Source organism: Acartia tonsa, chromosome 12, assembly GCF_053477335.1.
Source record: "Acartia tonsa isolate MP-2025a chromosome 12, ASM5347733v1, whole genome shotgun sequence".
NCBI classification, from domain to species: Eukaryota; Metazoa; Arthropoda; class Copepoda; order Calanoida; family Acartiidae; genus Acartia; species Acartia tonsa.
In genome coordinates this window covers 8,953,144-8,969,411 of record NC_137271.1, presented here as the reverse complement: position 1 = coordinate 8,969,411, position 16,268 = coordinate 8,953,144, and the positions used below count along the sequence as shown (strand labels likewise).

Sequence of the window (16,268 nt, the reverse complement as noted above, 5' to 3'; positions counted from 1 at the left end):
CACCGGATACTTGGAACCAAGCAACCAATTTGTAGTCAAGGAGATCACCACAGACTTTGATTTTACGCAATCATTCCTACATAATGTATCTGTGACAACTGAGCTAGATGAGATTGTACAAGCCCTGGAGCAACACGCAGAGAAAGCTAACACTCCAGCCATCAATCAGATCTCACTAGACACCAGAAACAACTCAGTTCAACTCTTATAGCTACCAAAATACAGCGCCATCAATCTGGTAGAACGATCTTTTCCTTTAGCTGATGGATATATACCGAATCCTACAGCTATAAACAATGACACTCCAGTACCAGGAGTAGCCTTATCTGACTACCGTTCTAATATTGATGAAATTCTAACTACACCAGATCCTGAAAAGAATAAACTTTTTGAAAATAGTGATGACGTTATTGAACTTGGCTTAAAACATATAGCTGAATCTGATAACCTCATGGACTATGTAACAGAACCTACTGGCTACAGTGTGCCTAAGGACCAGTTTGTTAAACCAGAGGATCTTGTGGTGCTGTCAGACTATCCACCAGAGGTAAGACATTATATAGAAGACATATTCCTAAAATCTTACCCCGATATCATATCTACACATTCTACTGATAGAGGTAACATGAGTAAATATCTGGGCAATTATACAATTAGACTAAAACCTGGTCAAACTTTACCCCAGCATAAGAAATTATATTATTTATCACCCGTAGAGAAAATGCAAATGCAATCTATCTTAGAGTTTTTGTTAAAGAACGGCACCATTGAAAGAGCTAATTTGGATGGGGATTCCTATAACAACTATGCAAGCCCAGCTTATCTGATTCCAAAGTCGGATCAGGGGAGCTGTCCTCGTTTAATTGTAAATTTTCAACAATTGAATCCTTGTCTGCAGTCTGAACCTGCACTGCTACCCACAGCAGAAAATTTGATTCAGTCACTAAGGGATAAATTTGTGCATAGTAGTAGTGACATGGCTAACGCTTTTCATAGTATAACGCTAGAACCTTCTTGCAGAGACCTAACATTGTTTGCAACCCCATTAGGAGCTTTTAGACACGCATCCTTACCAACTGGCATTAAGACTTCACCTGAAAGTCTATCACGCTTTATGGAAAAGATATTACACTGGGAATTGGTTTATGATGATAATGGTAATGTTGTAATGGATGGTGATTTAGCCAAAATGGTATACTCACCTATCCCAGAAGTCCAGCACATTTATGATGATTTCATTGTCTCAACTGAACTAGCTAAAACTAGATCAGAATCATTGAATATACATTTTAAGATTTTGAAGAAAGTTATGGGGAGAATACACACGCATAAAGGGAAGATTAGTTTAAAGAAATCACAACTTTTTAAAAGTAGGGTAAACTTCTTTGGATTCTTCATTTCGCATAATTATTGCTGTGTAGATCAAAGGCGAGTACAAAAACTTCTAAATATTCCCATGCCTACTGATATTACTATAATGAGATCTTTTATGGGAGTACTACAAAGTATGCATAAACATTTAAGATTTGATATTATGGCTCCTACACATATTCTAACTTCACTTACATCTACTAGATTAGGTAAAACTTTTGTCCCAACTCCAGAACAAAGACAAGCGTTCGAAGATATTAAGAAAGCTTTAGCTTCAGGACCAATTTTTAGCAAATTAGTTAACTTATCGGCACCTAAGATTATTTTGTCAGATGCAGCCGGCACCTCAACTGGCTCATATTCAGCAGTCTTAGCGCAAATAGTGACACCAGAATTACAGGCTAAAACCCTACCCCCTGGGCTAAACTTCGATGATCCTGTGCACCATGTTATTTATGATAACAGATTACCAATTTTACCCCTACCTTTGCAGATTGAAGGTGAAAACATTAAGGATTATGCTAAACGTATGTCTGAAGATGGACCGCCTGAATTTGAATATTTGGCTAGTAAAACTTTGGGCTATCCTGAAGACACTGTACACAATAGTCTTGGGATATCTTTACAATTGCTTTTGGAACTAAATAAAGTTCAAACACCTTTGACCACCATCCTGCAAAGAGCATCAAAAATCATACGTTCTACGATGTTGAGACAAAAGTATATTCAATTTGTATTTAATAATGATAGGGATAAATTCTTAGAATTTATTCGCAAACTAGAGCATGGATATGTATACCTAGATCCGCAACAACTCATATTTGAAGCGCTTAGTGTAGCTATGTACCGCCCTGTGATAGTTATCACAAATATAGAGGGTGTCAAACCTGTCACTCAACACTGTTCAGACAAAACAAAACCCCCTTTTGTATTTTTACTATATGGACACAAGGAGCAACACATAGTAAGACCCGCAATGGTTTCGTCAACCAATAGCTTTAATTTAAAATCTTTAGCGTCTATGTTTGAAATTATTGCATATACCTCAAAGAAAATTACTGTTGCTGAGTCAAGATTACATATCATAGACATTGAAATCCTAGGAATTATTTATGCAGCAAACTCGTTTAGAACTCTAATAGGTCCAAGCTGTGAATGCACTTTGTTAACAGACGCAAAATGTGCTTATTATCTCTTCAATCCTAAAGCATTAACAGCCGTTAATAAATTGAAGAGGTGGAATACCGCTCTGTTAACTCTAATACCGAAGCTAACAATGTCTTTCTTAAGAGGAGAAGACAATTTGGCAGATTTCTTAACAAGGGCATATAAGGCTACTTTACCAAGCATCAAAAAGGTGGCCCTACCTAAATTTGTTAAATCTGGGTTTGAGGATAACTTACCCCAATATAAAGTTTGGACTATTGAAGAATGGACACAATTCATTATAGATAACCCCGACTATTTGGGTTATGATGAACAACCCCCACAACCAAAGCAACAAAAGCCCAAAATCACCATAAATTCTCTTGCCGCAGAACATAGAGTTATAGGCAAAGTACTAAGACCTTTGGAAATCCTAAAAGAAAGGATTAGCATAGAAAATATAATTGCAAACCAAAAAGAGGAATACTCTGATATTTACACACGTTGTCTAACCTCTAAATCAAACACCTACACTTATAAAAGACAGAACTACGAACTTAAAGATACGATTCTGTTTACAAAGATTAAAGGAGATTTAAAAGTTTATCTCCCAACCATATTATTACCAGTATTAGTATGCTATACTCATCTTTTGTTAGTACATAGTGGAGAAATTAAAATGCTTTTGAATATGCAAAATTTCTTCCACCCTAACCTTAAGAAATATGTTAGAAATTACACTAGATCTTGTTTAAATTGTCAACTTCAAAATTCATCTACAAAACTAGAACAAGTAGGAACCTATAGTACAATTTCAAGACCTTTTGAATGTGTAAGTATTGACTATATACAATCCTTACCCCCCTATCGTAGTTATAATCATATCCTCACTATAGTCTGCCAACTAACAGGAATGATTCTTGCATATCCCATGAAATCACTCACATCCCGTGAATTTATAGACAAATTCATGTTTTATTTCTATCCTAATTTCTCCCCCAGACAAATATTGTGTGACAATGCAAAATCATTTTTAGAAAAGCAAAATTTGATATTCTTTGCCTCTATTGGCATCCGAGTTTTGTATTCTACTGCGTACTTTTCACCCTCTAAAGGATTGGTGGAAGCTAGCAACAAAGTAATAAAATGGCCAATCATTAAAATTTTAGCGCAAGACTCAACAACCTCATGGTTATATCTACTACCGTTAATAGTCCGACAATATAATTGCACTAAAATACCAAAGACTGGATTTTCACCCATGGAATTATTATTCGGGACACGCAGCTCCCTGTCTAAATTGTTCTTTGGAGCAATAAAACCGGATGAATATCACCCTGAAATAGCTCGCACAGAAGCCTATGTGCAAGACCTCTCAGACGGTATACAAGAAAACTTGGACATTTCAGCAAAAGCTATTGAAAAGGGAAGGGAGGCAAGACTAAAGTATATTAACAAAACCCGCATACACAAACAATTTGATATAGGAGATCTTGTCTTGGTTAGAAATAACACTATTACACCTGGTGTTAACCCAAATCTTACTCCTATCTATCATATTTCACCCTATAGAGTTTTGGATGTAAGCCCTAACAGTTGCACGCTTGAAAGAATTTCTGACAAGAAGACTGAAATATTTAAATACTCTTTCAACGAAATCAAAAAGTTCAAGCCAATTGACGAACATTTTGACACCCTCCCAGAGGAAATAAGGGGAATTATTACAAAGCCTTATAATAAACTCACAAATCAAGAGATAGCCACATTAGTTAAAAATGACACACTTCCGCTTATATTCCCGGTTAATTCAAAGGATCCGCAACCAGGAATACGTGCACACTCACCCTTAGAAACACGAAAACAAGCGTCACAAAACAAGAAACCATTAGACTCTGATTCGGACATAGAGGACTCAAGTGCCGATGAGGACATGACACTAGATTCCGTATTTATTACCGGAGGTCGACGACTTAGGAAAATAAATGATAGACATGTCAGATTTCGGAATGGCACAAGTTCACAACCATAATTTATATTTCCATTTACCCTGTAAACTTGTGAACAATATGATAATATGTTATTCTAATCTGATAACTAAGTTATCATATTCATGAAAAATTTTCCCACTCAAGGTTATATATCCAGTGGTAAAATATACATCTTTTCTCTTCAGCAGGGGAGACCAACTATATGCAATACACGTCGACTAAAGAGTCGATCCCTTCAAAAACACTTACATAAAAAATTGCATATAGAAAGTTTTGATTCTGTATAGACAAACAGAGTCAAACGATTGATACAGATTGTACAAAAATACGAATGTTACGAACGTTAAATACGTACCCTGATATATACACAAAAACTATTTAAAACATTTAATACAAATTGTATAAAGTATACAAACATAGCAGTACTATTAGGCAACCTATATATATATATGCCTTGAATTGTGATGAGTTGATTAGTTATTAGAAACTATAACCACTCTACATACAAAAAATATGTCAAAACTTTAATTATAACTTCGGACAGGAAACGCCCACTCAGAATTTTAGTAGTAGTGAACAATAACGATAACTTAAATTTTATCCTGAAATTGAGTCAGTTTACTATAACATATCCACAAGTGAGGAAATCACCAACCTTGTGAAGTACTACAGTTACCACATAACACGTAAGTCTTAACAGAATATTTTACAAAATCTATAAAATGCAAACTAGATTCCGAAAGCCTATGCCTAGATCACAACGAATTCTACATGAGACCTTCGCGAACCTAGTAGAATATTGTTATAACTTGCTTACGATGATTAAAGAAATGTTATCGTTTAAAATTAGTTGTGGAATCAGCCAACCTAGTCGTATTGTACGATACTTGCATTGTCGTATACTTAGAAACACTTATAGAGACGCATACAACCGTTTGGTTATACGGTATAGACAGCAAGAGTATAGAAGCCGACAGACTATAACAGACGAATTACGGGCAGTAGCACGCCAAATAGAGAACCTGAGAGACACAGTCCTCCTCATTTCTGGACATTGTACTCTCCCCACTATCCACGAAGAGTAAACTAGATTAAAACTGATTCTTATAATCTGACTTCTAACAATGACGTACGGACGTATCCTAACGATATAAAAGTTTTGCATATGAAAAGTATAAAACCTCTTGTACATATGTGTATTGATGTAAAATACTTATATTCTCATATATCTCTATGTAATTATTGAAAAATTTATCTTAAATAAGAGCGATAAAAACGGTAGGAAATTAATCGCATAAATCATAGCTGAGATATTAAAAGAACATAGCAAGAAATTTTGTTATTTATGAAAGTTATCATAAATCAAATGAATGTAAGCTAGTTTAAGCACCTTGTAAAAATAACAATTTAATTATGTATCTAACTAAATTAAGGAACAGACAGTAATACTTATAGAGTAGCTACGTAAACGGGAGTTGTACACAACAAATACTAAATCAGTAAATAACAGTGTATATGCTACTTAAAATCTCTATATTTATTTTAACAAAAAGTAAATAATCTTTAGAAAAGGTATAAAATTTTTGACAAATATTTCTCTTTGGTGAAAATATAAAATTAAATCAATTTTGAAAACAGAACATAAATTTTTATTTTACAGTATTTGAAAAACATTATGATAGTAAGAAGATTTCTGACAATTTAACATCTTAGTTAATATAATTTGGACATAAGCTGTATATTGGCACATAATAAAACTTCGAGATCGTTAATACTATTAATTGAACGTTAAATGTTGAATTTGTATATATATAAAAAGGCACATAGCCTAACAACAAGCCAATGTGAGCCAAAAAAAAATTATTAACTCTACTTGTTGGAAATAAGACTTAAGTTTAAATTTAAAGGGACATAAGAACATTTTACCTCGAAACATTAAACTTTATGACTATTGTATTGAAATTTAAAAGGGATGTTAAGTTCTATAATTTTAAAAGGAAACGTTACTTAATCTAAGCTTTATTAATTAAATAAATTTTCCTTAATGAGATCATCCAATCAATGGTATTACTCTAATTACCCGTATTACAAACCGTTTTACACGAATTCTCTTAAAAATACTTGAATAAGCGTACTTAAATAACTTTGTCTAACGTCAGTCTTTCGGTCTACTTAGATATTGGTCAAAAAAAAAAAAAAATATATGCTATTTACAAGTCCTCTCTATATCACAGCACAATTAAAATTCACGATTAATGCACAGGGATGGATATAAATGAAATTTAGAGAAAAGGTACTGAGGTGCGAGTTCGATTAAATATCTATATATACATAACCCTTACAAGCTAACAAGAATGAATAAACTGTGACATAAGGCTGTAATTACAGTTGTTAATATACTATTGAGAAAAGAAAAAGATTAGTTCGCTTACGAAGAAAGTAATTAAGATTGAATGAAGTTTTAAATTATGGGCATAAAGAAAATACAACCTTATAATCATTTCCTTACATACTAAATATCCTTACAGACTAAACATGTATATACATAACTTAATGGCAGAAGTGTAAATTAATATTTAGTTTTGTACAAGTATAAAAAGTCATAACGTCTAATAACAAAAGTCTTTACTTCATAGTGATCACTATTTTGACTAGTTACATAAGAATTAGAAAATCTGTAAATTTAGTCACATATTGTCTAAACTGGTCATTGTCTAAAAATTTGTATGTCATATTCAACCAAGCTAACAGCGCCACTTTACGGCGTACGTTTAGGGAACGTAGGACCCCGACGCCGAGGGACTCCCTCAACGCCGGAATCCTCTGTCCTGTTATTATCTGAGGAACGCGTTGCTGAATCGAAGCTATTCTCCGCCGACGTTATCTCTTCCAAAATGGCAGGAGTTGGAGTACGCATGGAGCGGCGCAGACGTTCCAAACTGAGAACTCTCAGTGGTGTAGGGTACTCGATCTCATCACTCACCGCATTAAATCTAATGGGCGGGAGATCAACGTCCTCGATATCGTCGACCAGTGGGACTATACTAGCCACATCCTAAAATAAGAAAAGGGACATTATTAGACAATCATTTTAATAAACGTTCACAAGAAATGTATCAACGCTTATCCATACATGCTTGCGAGTCAATCTTTTTTAGATTATTAACTAACTTATCCATACTCTTAATGTTGACCATTAGGAAGGAACTACACCATATTTAAAGTAAAATTATTGTCTAAAAGCATAGCTAACTGAGCTAAACAGCCTAGTCTAAGTTACGTATTTTTTTTGCAACAAAGAAAATAAGAATATTATAAGAGCTTATCAAACTTACCTCAGACAAATCAGCTGCAGATGGAGACTCAATGCGACTAAGGCACATAATAGAGCTCAATGAAGAGCTGTCGCTGGACCCCTCAGCTGTCCTCTCAGTACTGGCCCGATTACACCTCCCCATAGTTGTGTAGAACCGCGTCAGGGGGATTGAATTTGTCGCCTAAAATATAATAGATTTTATTAGTTTAATCGCAACACCAACAAAGAATCTAGGAAAATCAGGAAATGAGAATGCCTAAAATCCTGTAAAGCTATATGATTAGGTAGCGATTCGACCCACTTTATAATAGAATTAAAATCTTAAAACGGTTCAAAAATGCTTATGCAACCATACATTTTAAGATTAATATTCTACCAATAAAAGAATTTTAGTTGCAAATACCTCTAGATACGTGTACAAATATACAGCCTCTTTCTGAAAATTAATATAGAAAAACTAAAGCATGGATACTTACATGAAGACGCTCTGATTGATCAAAGATCAACGGACGGAAGCCAGGACTTCCTGACGGGGTGTCCAATCCCGCAGGCACATTACTTCCAGTAACTCGATCCTCAGTGGCAGACAGGCGGTGTACAGCAAACAGCCCAACTCTGGATCTCACTTCAGCTGGAGTTGATGGACTAGCAGAGGGAGCCTAAAACAAAAAGAAAACATTAAAGTCTTGATCTAACATTTAAAACCTTAATGAGAAACGTGCGGCACGAGCAAACTCTCAACCTTCCCAGAGGGAAATAATATTAGTTTGCTAATTAAGATTTTAGTAAATGTTAACTGGTATCTCAATTTAATTGCGGTAACCGAGCGGATTTCTCTGGTGACATAAAACGACGACAAACGGTGAGCGATATATATGGAAGAGCCGAAAGTCAACGTTGAGGAAGTGAGAATAGGACAGAACAACCCTGCAACATCATGATGCTTTATTAGACAAAACGGGTGGCTATACAAAAAAAAAATATATACAAAACAGAAAAGAAATATACAACAGAAGAAAAGCTCACCTGTGTATCTGACAGAATATCATCCATCACAGAGGACGCGGCTTCATACATGCCTGTATCCGACGGCTCCACAGTTGGCGACGTAACTCCAGATCTAGTCCTGTTGGTCCTGTTACCGCAGTGAAGAAGCTCAATGGTCCGGACGCCTATATCACGGAGGCGCGTACATACATCTCTTATCCAGCGAGCCAGCGACCTGTCTGAGGTGTTATCTAAACGAGTTAGAGTCTCAAGCCCTACAGCGCCGAAGAAGACCACTAAGAGAGCACAAGAAAATAAGCCTAAACCCAACAACATGTTGAACAAGCCATCCATGTTGAGTGCGTCCAGACTCGTCTTCTGGTCTCTCCTCGACTCGGCAGACCCAGAATCACCTCCGGCAACATCGTCACCAATGTCACCGCAGGAGTTCTGCATCACCGAATTGAGGAGAGACCAGATGATTTGTATCGTTCTACTAAGCATCAGTGAGAGATGCTCGTTGCCAAACATCTCCCCTTGATCCCTTTCGAACTCTACAGTATCAAAAGTACTCCCATAGTCGTCAACGTCAGCAAGGCTTGGCATCCCAGACGCGTCGCTGTACACTGAACTCGAGTCGTCTAAGGAGGTTTCGAGAAGCGAGGAATTGGCGAGAGTGGCCGCAGCCGCTCTCATCGATTCCTCGAATCTTTCCTTAATATTCTGATGCGCGTCCAGGCTGTCCGGAATATACATAATGAGCGGATGTAAATTTAAAATAGAGGACTAGTGATTCTGAAAGGCAATATAGTAAAATTAATTTTATGAAAAAGACTGTACACACGAATATTTTTTTTAGTATTTTAAGCAACTATGGTTGAGCTACCTAACCATTAAAACTTTGATTTATCATTTAAAAGTAAAATTTATTTAAGTTAAAGAATATGTAATTAATCTTACATGATTCAACGCTTAAAAATAGCTATCGTTAAGCTATTCAAACATTAAAACTTTGTTTTATTATTTAAAAGTAGATTCAATTAAGTTAAAGAATGTGTAATTAATTTTACATGATTCAACGTTTAAAAATAGCTATCGCTGAGCTATCAAAACACTTTCATTATGATGTATCAAGCAACTAAAACTTATGTACTAGCTAAATCTGAATATTTTAAATGACGTTTTAAAAGTACCTACGATAAAGCTAGCTAAATATAATTTTTGTAAGCGACTATTTTAAAATAAATATGGTTGAGTTACTTGAAACGTAAATAACCTATCAATTAGCATCATTATAACTGAATTAAGTAAAACGAAAATCTTATTTTAAAACCTATAGCACAATTGTTTTAAAAGATTTAAGTCAAGATTCAATAAATTTTGATTACAAAAAGGGACGCTGTAATCAAATGTTAAAACGAATAAAGTGATGGAACATATCTGTGTTAATATAAGTTTTGCTTACAATAAAAAAAAATTTAACTTTTGCAGACAGAAAACGTAAACAAAACAAGGTACGTCAATTTACCTGATGATTCAGATATGTCCTATCAAAACTACAAATATTATATAAAACAAAATTGTCATAGATTGAAGATATACCCATATTGTTTCTAACCCACTTTCGATCAAAAATATAGTGATAAAGGCCTTATCGACGAAAAAAATAAGATTCTTGAGTCTTAAATAGAGGCTAACGAATGCAATAATGGGCATATCAACAATCTATAACATAAAAACATTTATATAAAACAAACGGGTTACTATATTTTATCACTTTTATATAAATTCTCTTGGAATTAGCGGTAAAATTAAACACTCGAACGCAAGCTCCGCTCGCAAAGACAATTGTTGACAAAATGAGCATAATTATTGGGCCGCCAGCTTTTTATAACCTCGCTCAAATCCAACCCCTATCACTTTTGACCGCCCAAACATAAACAAAGGGTTGACAACTTATTGTTACGTAAAATTTAATTACGGACGTCGAACGATATATTTTGTAGATATTAAGTCTAAAAGGTATACTTGACAAGCGATGTAATGTAAGACATTAGTCTTTAAAATGATTAAAATTTATTTGTGTTAAAAATAAAATAAATACAGCTAATGCCAACAATGGTATAAACCATATGTACATATACAAAATATACAAACAAGGGTTACCAACTATTGTTAGTAAAATCTTATATTTATACATATATACGAGTAATGTAACCAAAGAAATTAATACGATATGTAAATACTAATTGTACTTATAAATTTTTATATAAAATATTGTTTAAATTCAGGAAACAGTTATATTTAACAGAAAAAGAGATAACTAATCAATCCATTATAGGTCTATCTGTAACGAAAAGAATTTCTATAATATCCCAGGGATAAAATGATTAATAAAAGATTATTAAACATTCTTTTGTTTAGATTACCATAGCCAGGATACCCCAAGGAACCGGTTGGAGCACGCGCACTAACTCTTTTTAGGATCTACCATGGACCAGCCTGGAGATAACCTAGATGATCATGGAGTATTGGAGCCCTACCACCACCCTACCTTGGACGGATTGCGGTTGTGTTCCTGTCAACACCTTGATGCTATAGACGAGAACAACAACATTATCACCACACCAGAGTACGATGGATTCTCAGAGAACCTGTCCATCACCATCAGGAATTTCTTGTTAAATACAGCCCTGAATACCAGAGAAGATAGTAGAGTGGAGACCGATAGTGACATTAGCTCCAGCAGCACACTATCCCTCTCTACCAATGACCTCAACCAACTCTACTATGACCTGGAAAATCACTCAATCACCTTGGACGAGAATGGCAACGAGGTAGCACAAGTGGATGCCCTTGGCTACATATCTACCTCACCCCCAACCTCAGTCTACACTTCGAAAGAGAGCATTTCACCACCTAGTTCATCATCAGAAGAAGCTGAACTATCCAGAACAACCAACGCAAAAACATTTATTGATGTGACAATGTTAGATAAAACTAAACCCCTCAAGAAAAGAATGTATTCCATTTGGGAGGTTTATCATCTTGTATACCCAGCTATGAAAATACGCAAAGCTTACTTTCTTAATGGAAAGCGTATTTAACTTAGCTTGGAATACATTTATAGTTTATTATATATGCCTATACTGGGACTACTAAACTTTTTCTTTTTCTCTTTTTTCTTTTTTAACAACTTACCCCCATTGGAGATGCGATCCTCAATTTTCAAATTCTTTGAACGTACATATGAGACTTTTACAGAAATGCTTCGCATCCACAACTATCTATCTATGCTTGATATAAAGTCAACACTTTATAGAGCATATTATGAATATTTGATTGACGCGTGCCCTGCAATTATCTAGTAGCACTCAGGGGCAAGACACAATTACTTTAGCTAGGCCCAAGGCATTATTTGTATCAATTTATGCATTCATAGGCCTATCTTTACCTATATGACACCATATATGGGTAACGCTAGCCTATTCATGGTAATCTGTATGTGATTTGCTAATAGTATATGTTTATTAAAGATATTATGTTTATTGTTAATGTAATCATATAAACAATCAGTACAAATATGTATGCCTACAACCATGCCTGATTTACGTCACATATTAACACACAGACATTTAATTGCACAGACAAACACTAAAATCCTGGTCCAGAGCTAATGTTATAGCATGTACCTCTTGAATTTATTCAGTTATTTATTAACTCCCCTACCATCAACTTCTCTTTCTGGCTTTAAAAGGTAATGACTTAGTTGTTTGGCATGCATTGTAGTTTAAATTTAGGCCCCTTAGTACTTAGCATGAATTGAGCTTAGGCCTTGTGTTAGAACTCTGACACTTAGCACAATTCACTGCTTGGGACTTAGGGCACATTTCTGTCCTACTCTACTTATAATTTTAACACTTATCCTGTAAATATTTTCATACTTAACTTATGCACTTGTAATATAAATACACTTTATAAAAACATTTTCCTTCCTTAATACTTAATGTGCTTATATAATTCTGATCGAATATCAAAACCAACCATTTATTCTTAGGTTAAAGCAACATAATACCTCGCGTGGGTCTTTTGTTGAGCCTCCACCAGCTCAACCAAATTCGTATTATACTTGTGGGAATAGAGGGTTAAGCATTCTAAACAAGCGAACCGACGATGAGAATGTCTATGTGTATTGCATTAAAATTAGGTTTTAGTAGTACTCATAGAAGAGCGGTCTCCATACCTAAATATGGACAAACGCCCCATTCGCACACACAACAAGACTCCAGTGACGTCATATTTTTCTTTCCCGAAAAAGGGAAGGGGGGAAGAAAATCTCTTCAAAAGAGATGGGGAAAACCCCTTTTCTCCCATCTCTTTTTTCTTCCCCCCTTCCCTTTTTTTTCTTTCCCCCTTCCCTTTTTCGGGAAAGAAAAATATGACGTAACTGGAGTCTTGTTCCTCAAAATTAATACAAATTCGGGACAGTTTTCTGTGTGTCATAAATAATTTTTTATAAAGTTTGATTCTATGGGTATAAGAAAGTCCACATAATAATCCTTAAAAATCCTCATAAACAGATCAATTTCAGAAACTAATTATTTTTCAATTTTTAAAAAGGTTGAGCTTTTATTATCTGATCGAGATAATCCAAAAACTACTATTCCCAAAGCTTTCAACTTCAAAAATTGCTGTTCTAGGTGAGAATTTCATTTATTTTACATGAATTAACTGCTTTGTAAAAATAAGAATTGAAGACATAACTTGTTAACTATGATATAAAACTACGGCGTTATCCTCGGTGCTGTCGGAGGGGGGGGGGGGGGGGGTACTCAAATTTTCAATATTGAAAAAAAAATTTCTAAGAGGATAATACCAAAACTACCAATCCTAAACTAAGATTTTAACAATTAATAACTGCTATTACCTCACATGAAAATAAATCTTTATGATAAGAAAAGATCCCATAAACTCAGTTGAAGATAGAGATAGAATTTCTTATAATGTAAAATCCTGAAAATATCATAGGGATGGAATATACTATTCTTGGTCTGTAATAAAGATGATATTTATTTTGTAATTTATTAAGTTTAATGGAAAGGGTGATGTGATATTCTATGGACCTCTTGCGAAAACAAATAATGCCAAATTTGAAAAAGAAAACCGTGTAGGAAATACAGAAATTTTAGAGAGATTAGAAGAACTGGAGATTGCAATTCAAAGAAGAACTAACAAAGTTCAAATTGAGGACCACGTGCAAATTGATGAAATAAGAAGTCAGCAATTACAAATATTAACTACATTAAATGAAATGGAAATAGCTAACAGAAAAAATAATTTCAAACATAGAACAGATGATGAAACTACTTTGATTTCTAAGCATTCAATTAAAGATGGATGCAATGAAGCAATAACTTCACTTAGAGATGAAATAGGAGATTTTAAGGTTGAGATGAAAACATTACTCAGAGAATCTATGCATCTTCAAAGTGATTATGAACTAAATTCAGTTAACTCAGATAATGTTTTATTAACCTTTGATAATCAGAAAAAAGCCTCTCTCTCTCAAAATGACATTCCCATTGAAGACAGCATATTAAGCGCACCAAAATCTGAGGAAGCTGGGAACCAAGAAGCAATTACTGCTCTTAAAGATGAAATTAGAGATTTCAAACTTGAGATGAAAACATTTCTGAGAGAATCTATAAGTCTTCAAATGAGCAATTTACTAAGTGCTCTACATCAAAGTTCTGATGATCTAAAGTCAGTTAAATCAGATAGTGTCATATTCACCTTTGATAAACAGAATCAAGCAGATCTCTCTCTAGTGGACTTTACAGGCGAAGCGAGGAGAAATTCTAATGTTGCACAGTCAGGTGTGTTCTATCAACATGAAGATAATTTTTCAATGACCAGTTCAGATGATTGTCAATCAGAATATTTCCCGGGTGAAAAGCTATAATTAAAGTTTTAACCTTTTGCATCTATTGTAATTTGAATTTAACTATATACTTAATTCTTGTTAATTTAACCTATTTTAAAATCTAATATATTCTAATAAATCATGCTGTAATATTTAGAATTATGATTAATTTAATCCTTCTCCATATACTAAAGAAGTTGGATGTGTGTATGAATTTGAGCATATGTTACTTAAGATCAAAAAGTTGAACTTCTAACTGGATCGTATATAAAGTTGCACTTGGGCAAAGTCCCAAATTTATATCTTTCATTGAAATCATATCATCTTCAGTGTTTTACAGTGGCTACTAATAAGTTTCGTTTTCAACACGCTAAGTTTTAATTTGATTATAGATAATACGAAAACTAAAAAACTGAGATTCAACTAATAATATTATTGTATAGGTTGATAAGAAAATGGTTAAATCAAAACTTTAAAGATAACATATACTTTGTGCATGGCATAAATATGTAAATTATAATTTTCAAAACATTTGCCATTATATAAACACTATAATACTCAGCTGGCTCTGTAGGAGCAAAAGCAAAATGGCGCTTAACAACTTATACAGAACATATTGCAGATACAAAATGTCGTCTAATATGTAGTTGCTCAATTTAAATGATGATGAATTAATGAATTAATAATTAATGAACAATGTGCAATAATAACAACCGTTTCGCAGTAGTCTAGGAAAAGGGAATGTGATTCTGACAAACAATTCTAAGTGAATATTTCCCCTCAACCACCTTCCCTTTTTTCTCCCTTTCTTACCCACTTCCCTTTCAGCTACACCAAAAAAAAAAAATTATACTTTAACTTTACTCCAACAAAATATTTTATTTTCGGCAATTTCAAAAATGGAATTAATTGGCTGAATTACAGCATCTGAGCAGTAGTAGCCTTTAAACTTCATTGATTTTTTTAAATAAGAGTTCCCGGGAACATTTTACCGTGAACTACACCAGCGATCCAAGATACAAATAGAAATAGAAAAGTCCACTTTAGTAAACACTAATCAACCTTTTTTCCTGACTACATAATGTCAGGGGGGGGAGGACTTTGGGCTGTTTATTACACTAGTCCCCAAAAGTTTTATAATTAGTTTTCTTATTCATTGACATAACAACTTTGGGGACTATAGTAAATTTCGATTGGTTAGGTTCTTTAACTTGAGTGTTCAAGCGTTTCAACCACTAATTTTAATCTACAGAAGAGGTTATTTTGTGTATCATCATCGGGGAGGTATATCAATTTATTGACCATTGTCTTATCCCTTTAGATCCCTGACATAATGGAGCTTGGTGTAGAATTACACAATTTCAGCTCTAAAATATCATGTTTCATTACTCGATACTTCAGATATACACAATTTTAAAACTGGGCTCACTTTCTTGACGAATATTTTTTCTTTTTTGGGCTAAGATTAGAGTAAAACACTAGTGTGAGAAAGGGTTAAATAACTGTATCTCCCCATCGCAACCACCTTGCGCAACCT

At 34.2% G+C, this 16,268-nt stretch overlaps 1 protein-coding gene across 1 annotated transcript in view; it reads left to right on the top strand.

Annotated features, from left to right (window-relative positions):
* The window catches only part of LOC145334487 (transient receptor potential cation channel subfamily A member 1 homolog), a 31,575-nt gene extending 16,805 nt beyond the window's left edge, over positions 1-14,770 (top strand). Inside the window, exons 20-21 of the mRNA XM_080179951.1 lie at positions 13,429-13,508; positions 14,233-14,770. Of these exons, the coding sequence (XP_080036077.1) occupies positions 13,429-13,508; positions 14,233-14,770 (618 nt within the window). The remainder of the gene's footprint in view (positions 1-13,428; positions 13,509-14,232) is intronic.
* Positions 14,771-16,268: the final 1,498 nt, after the last annotated feature.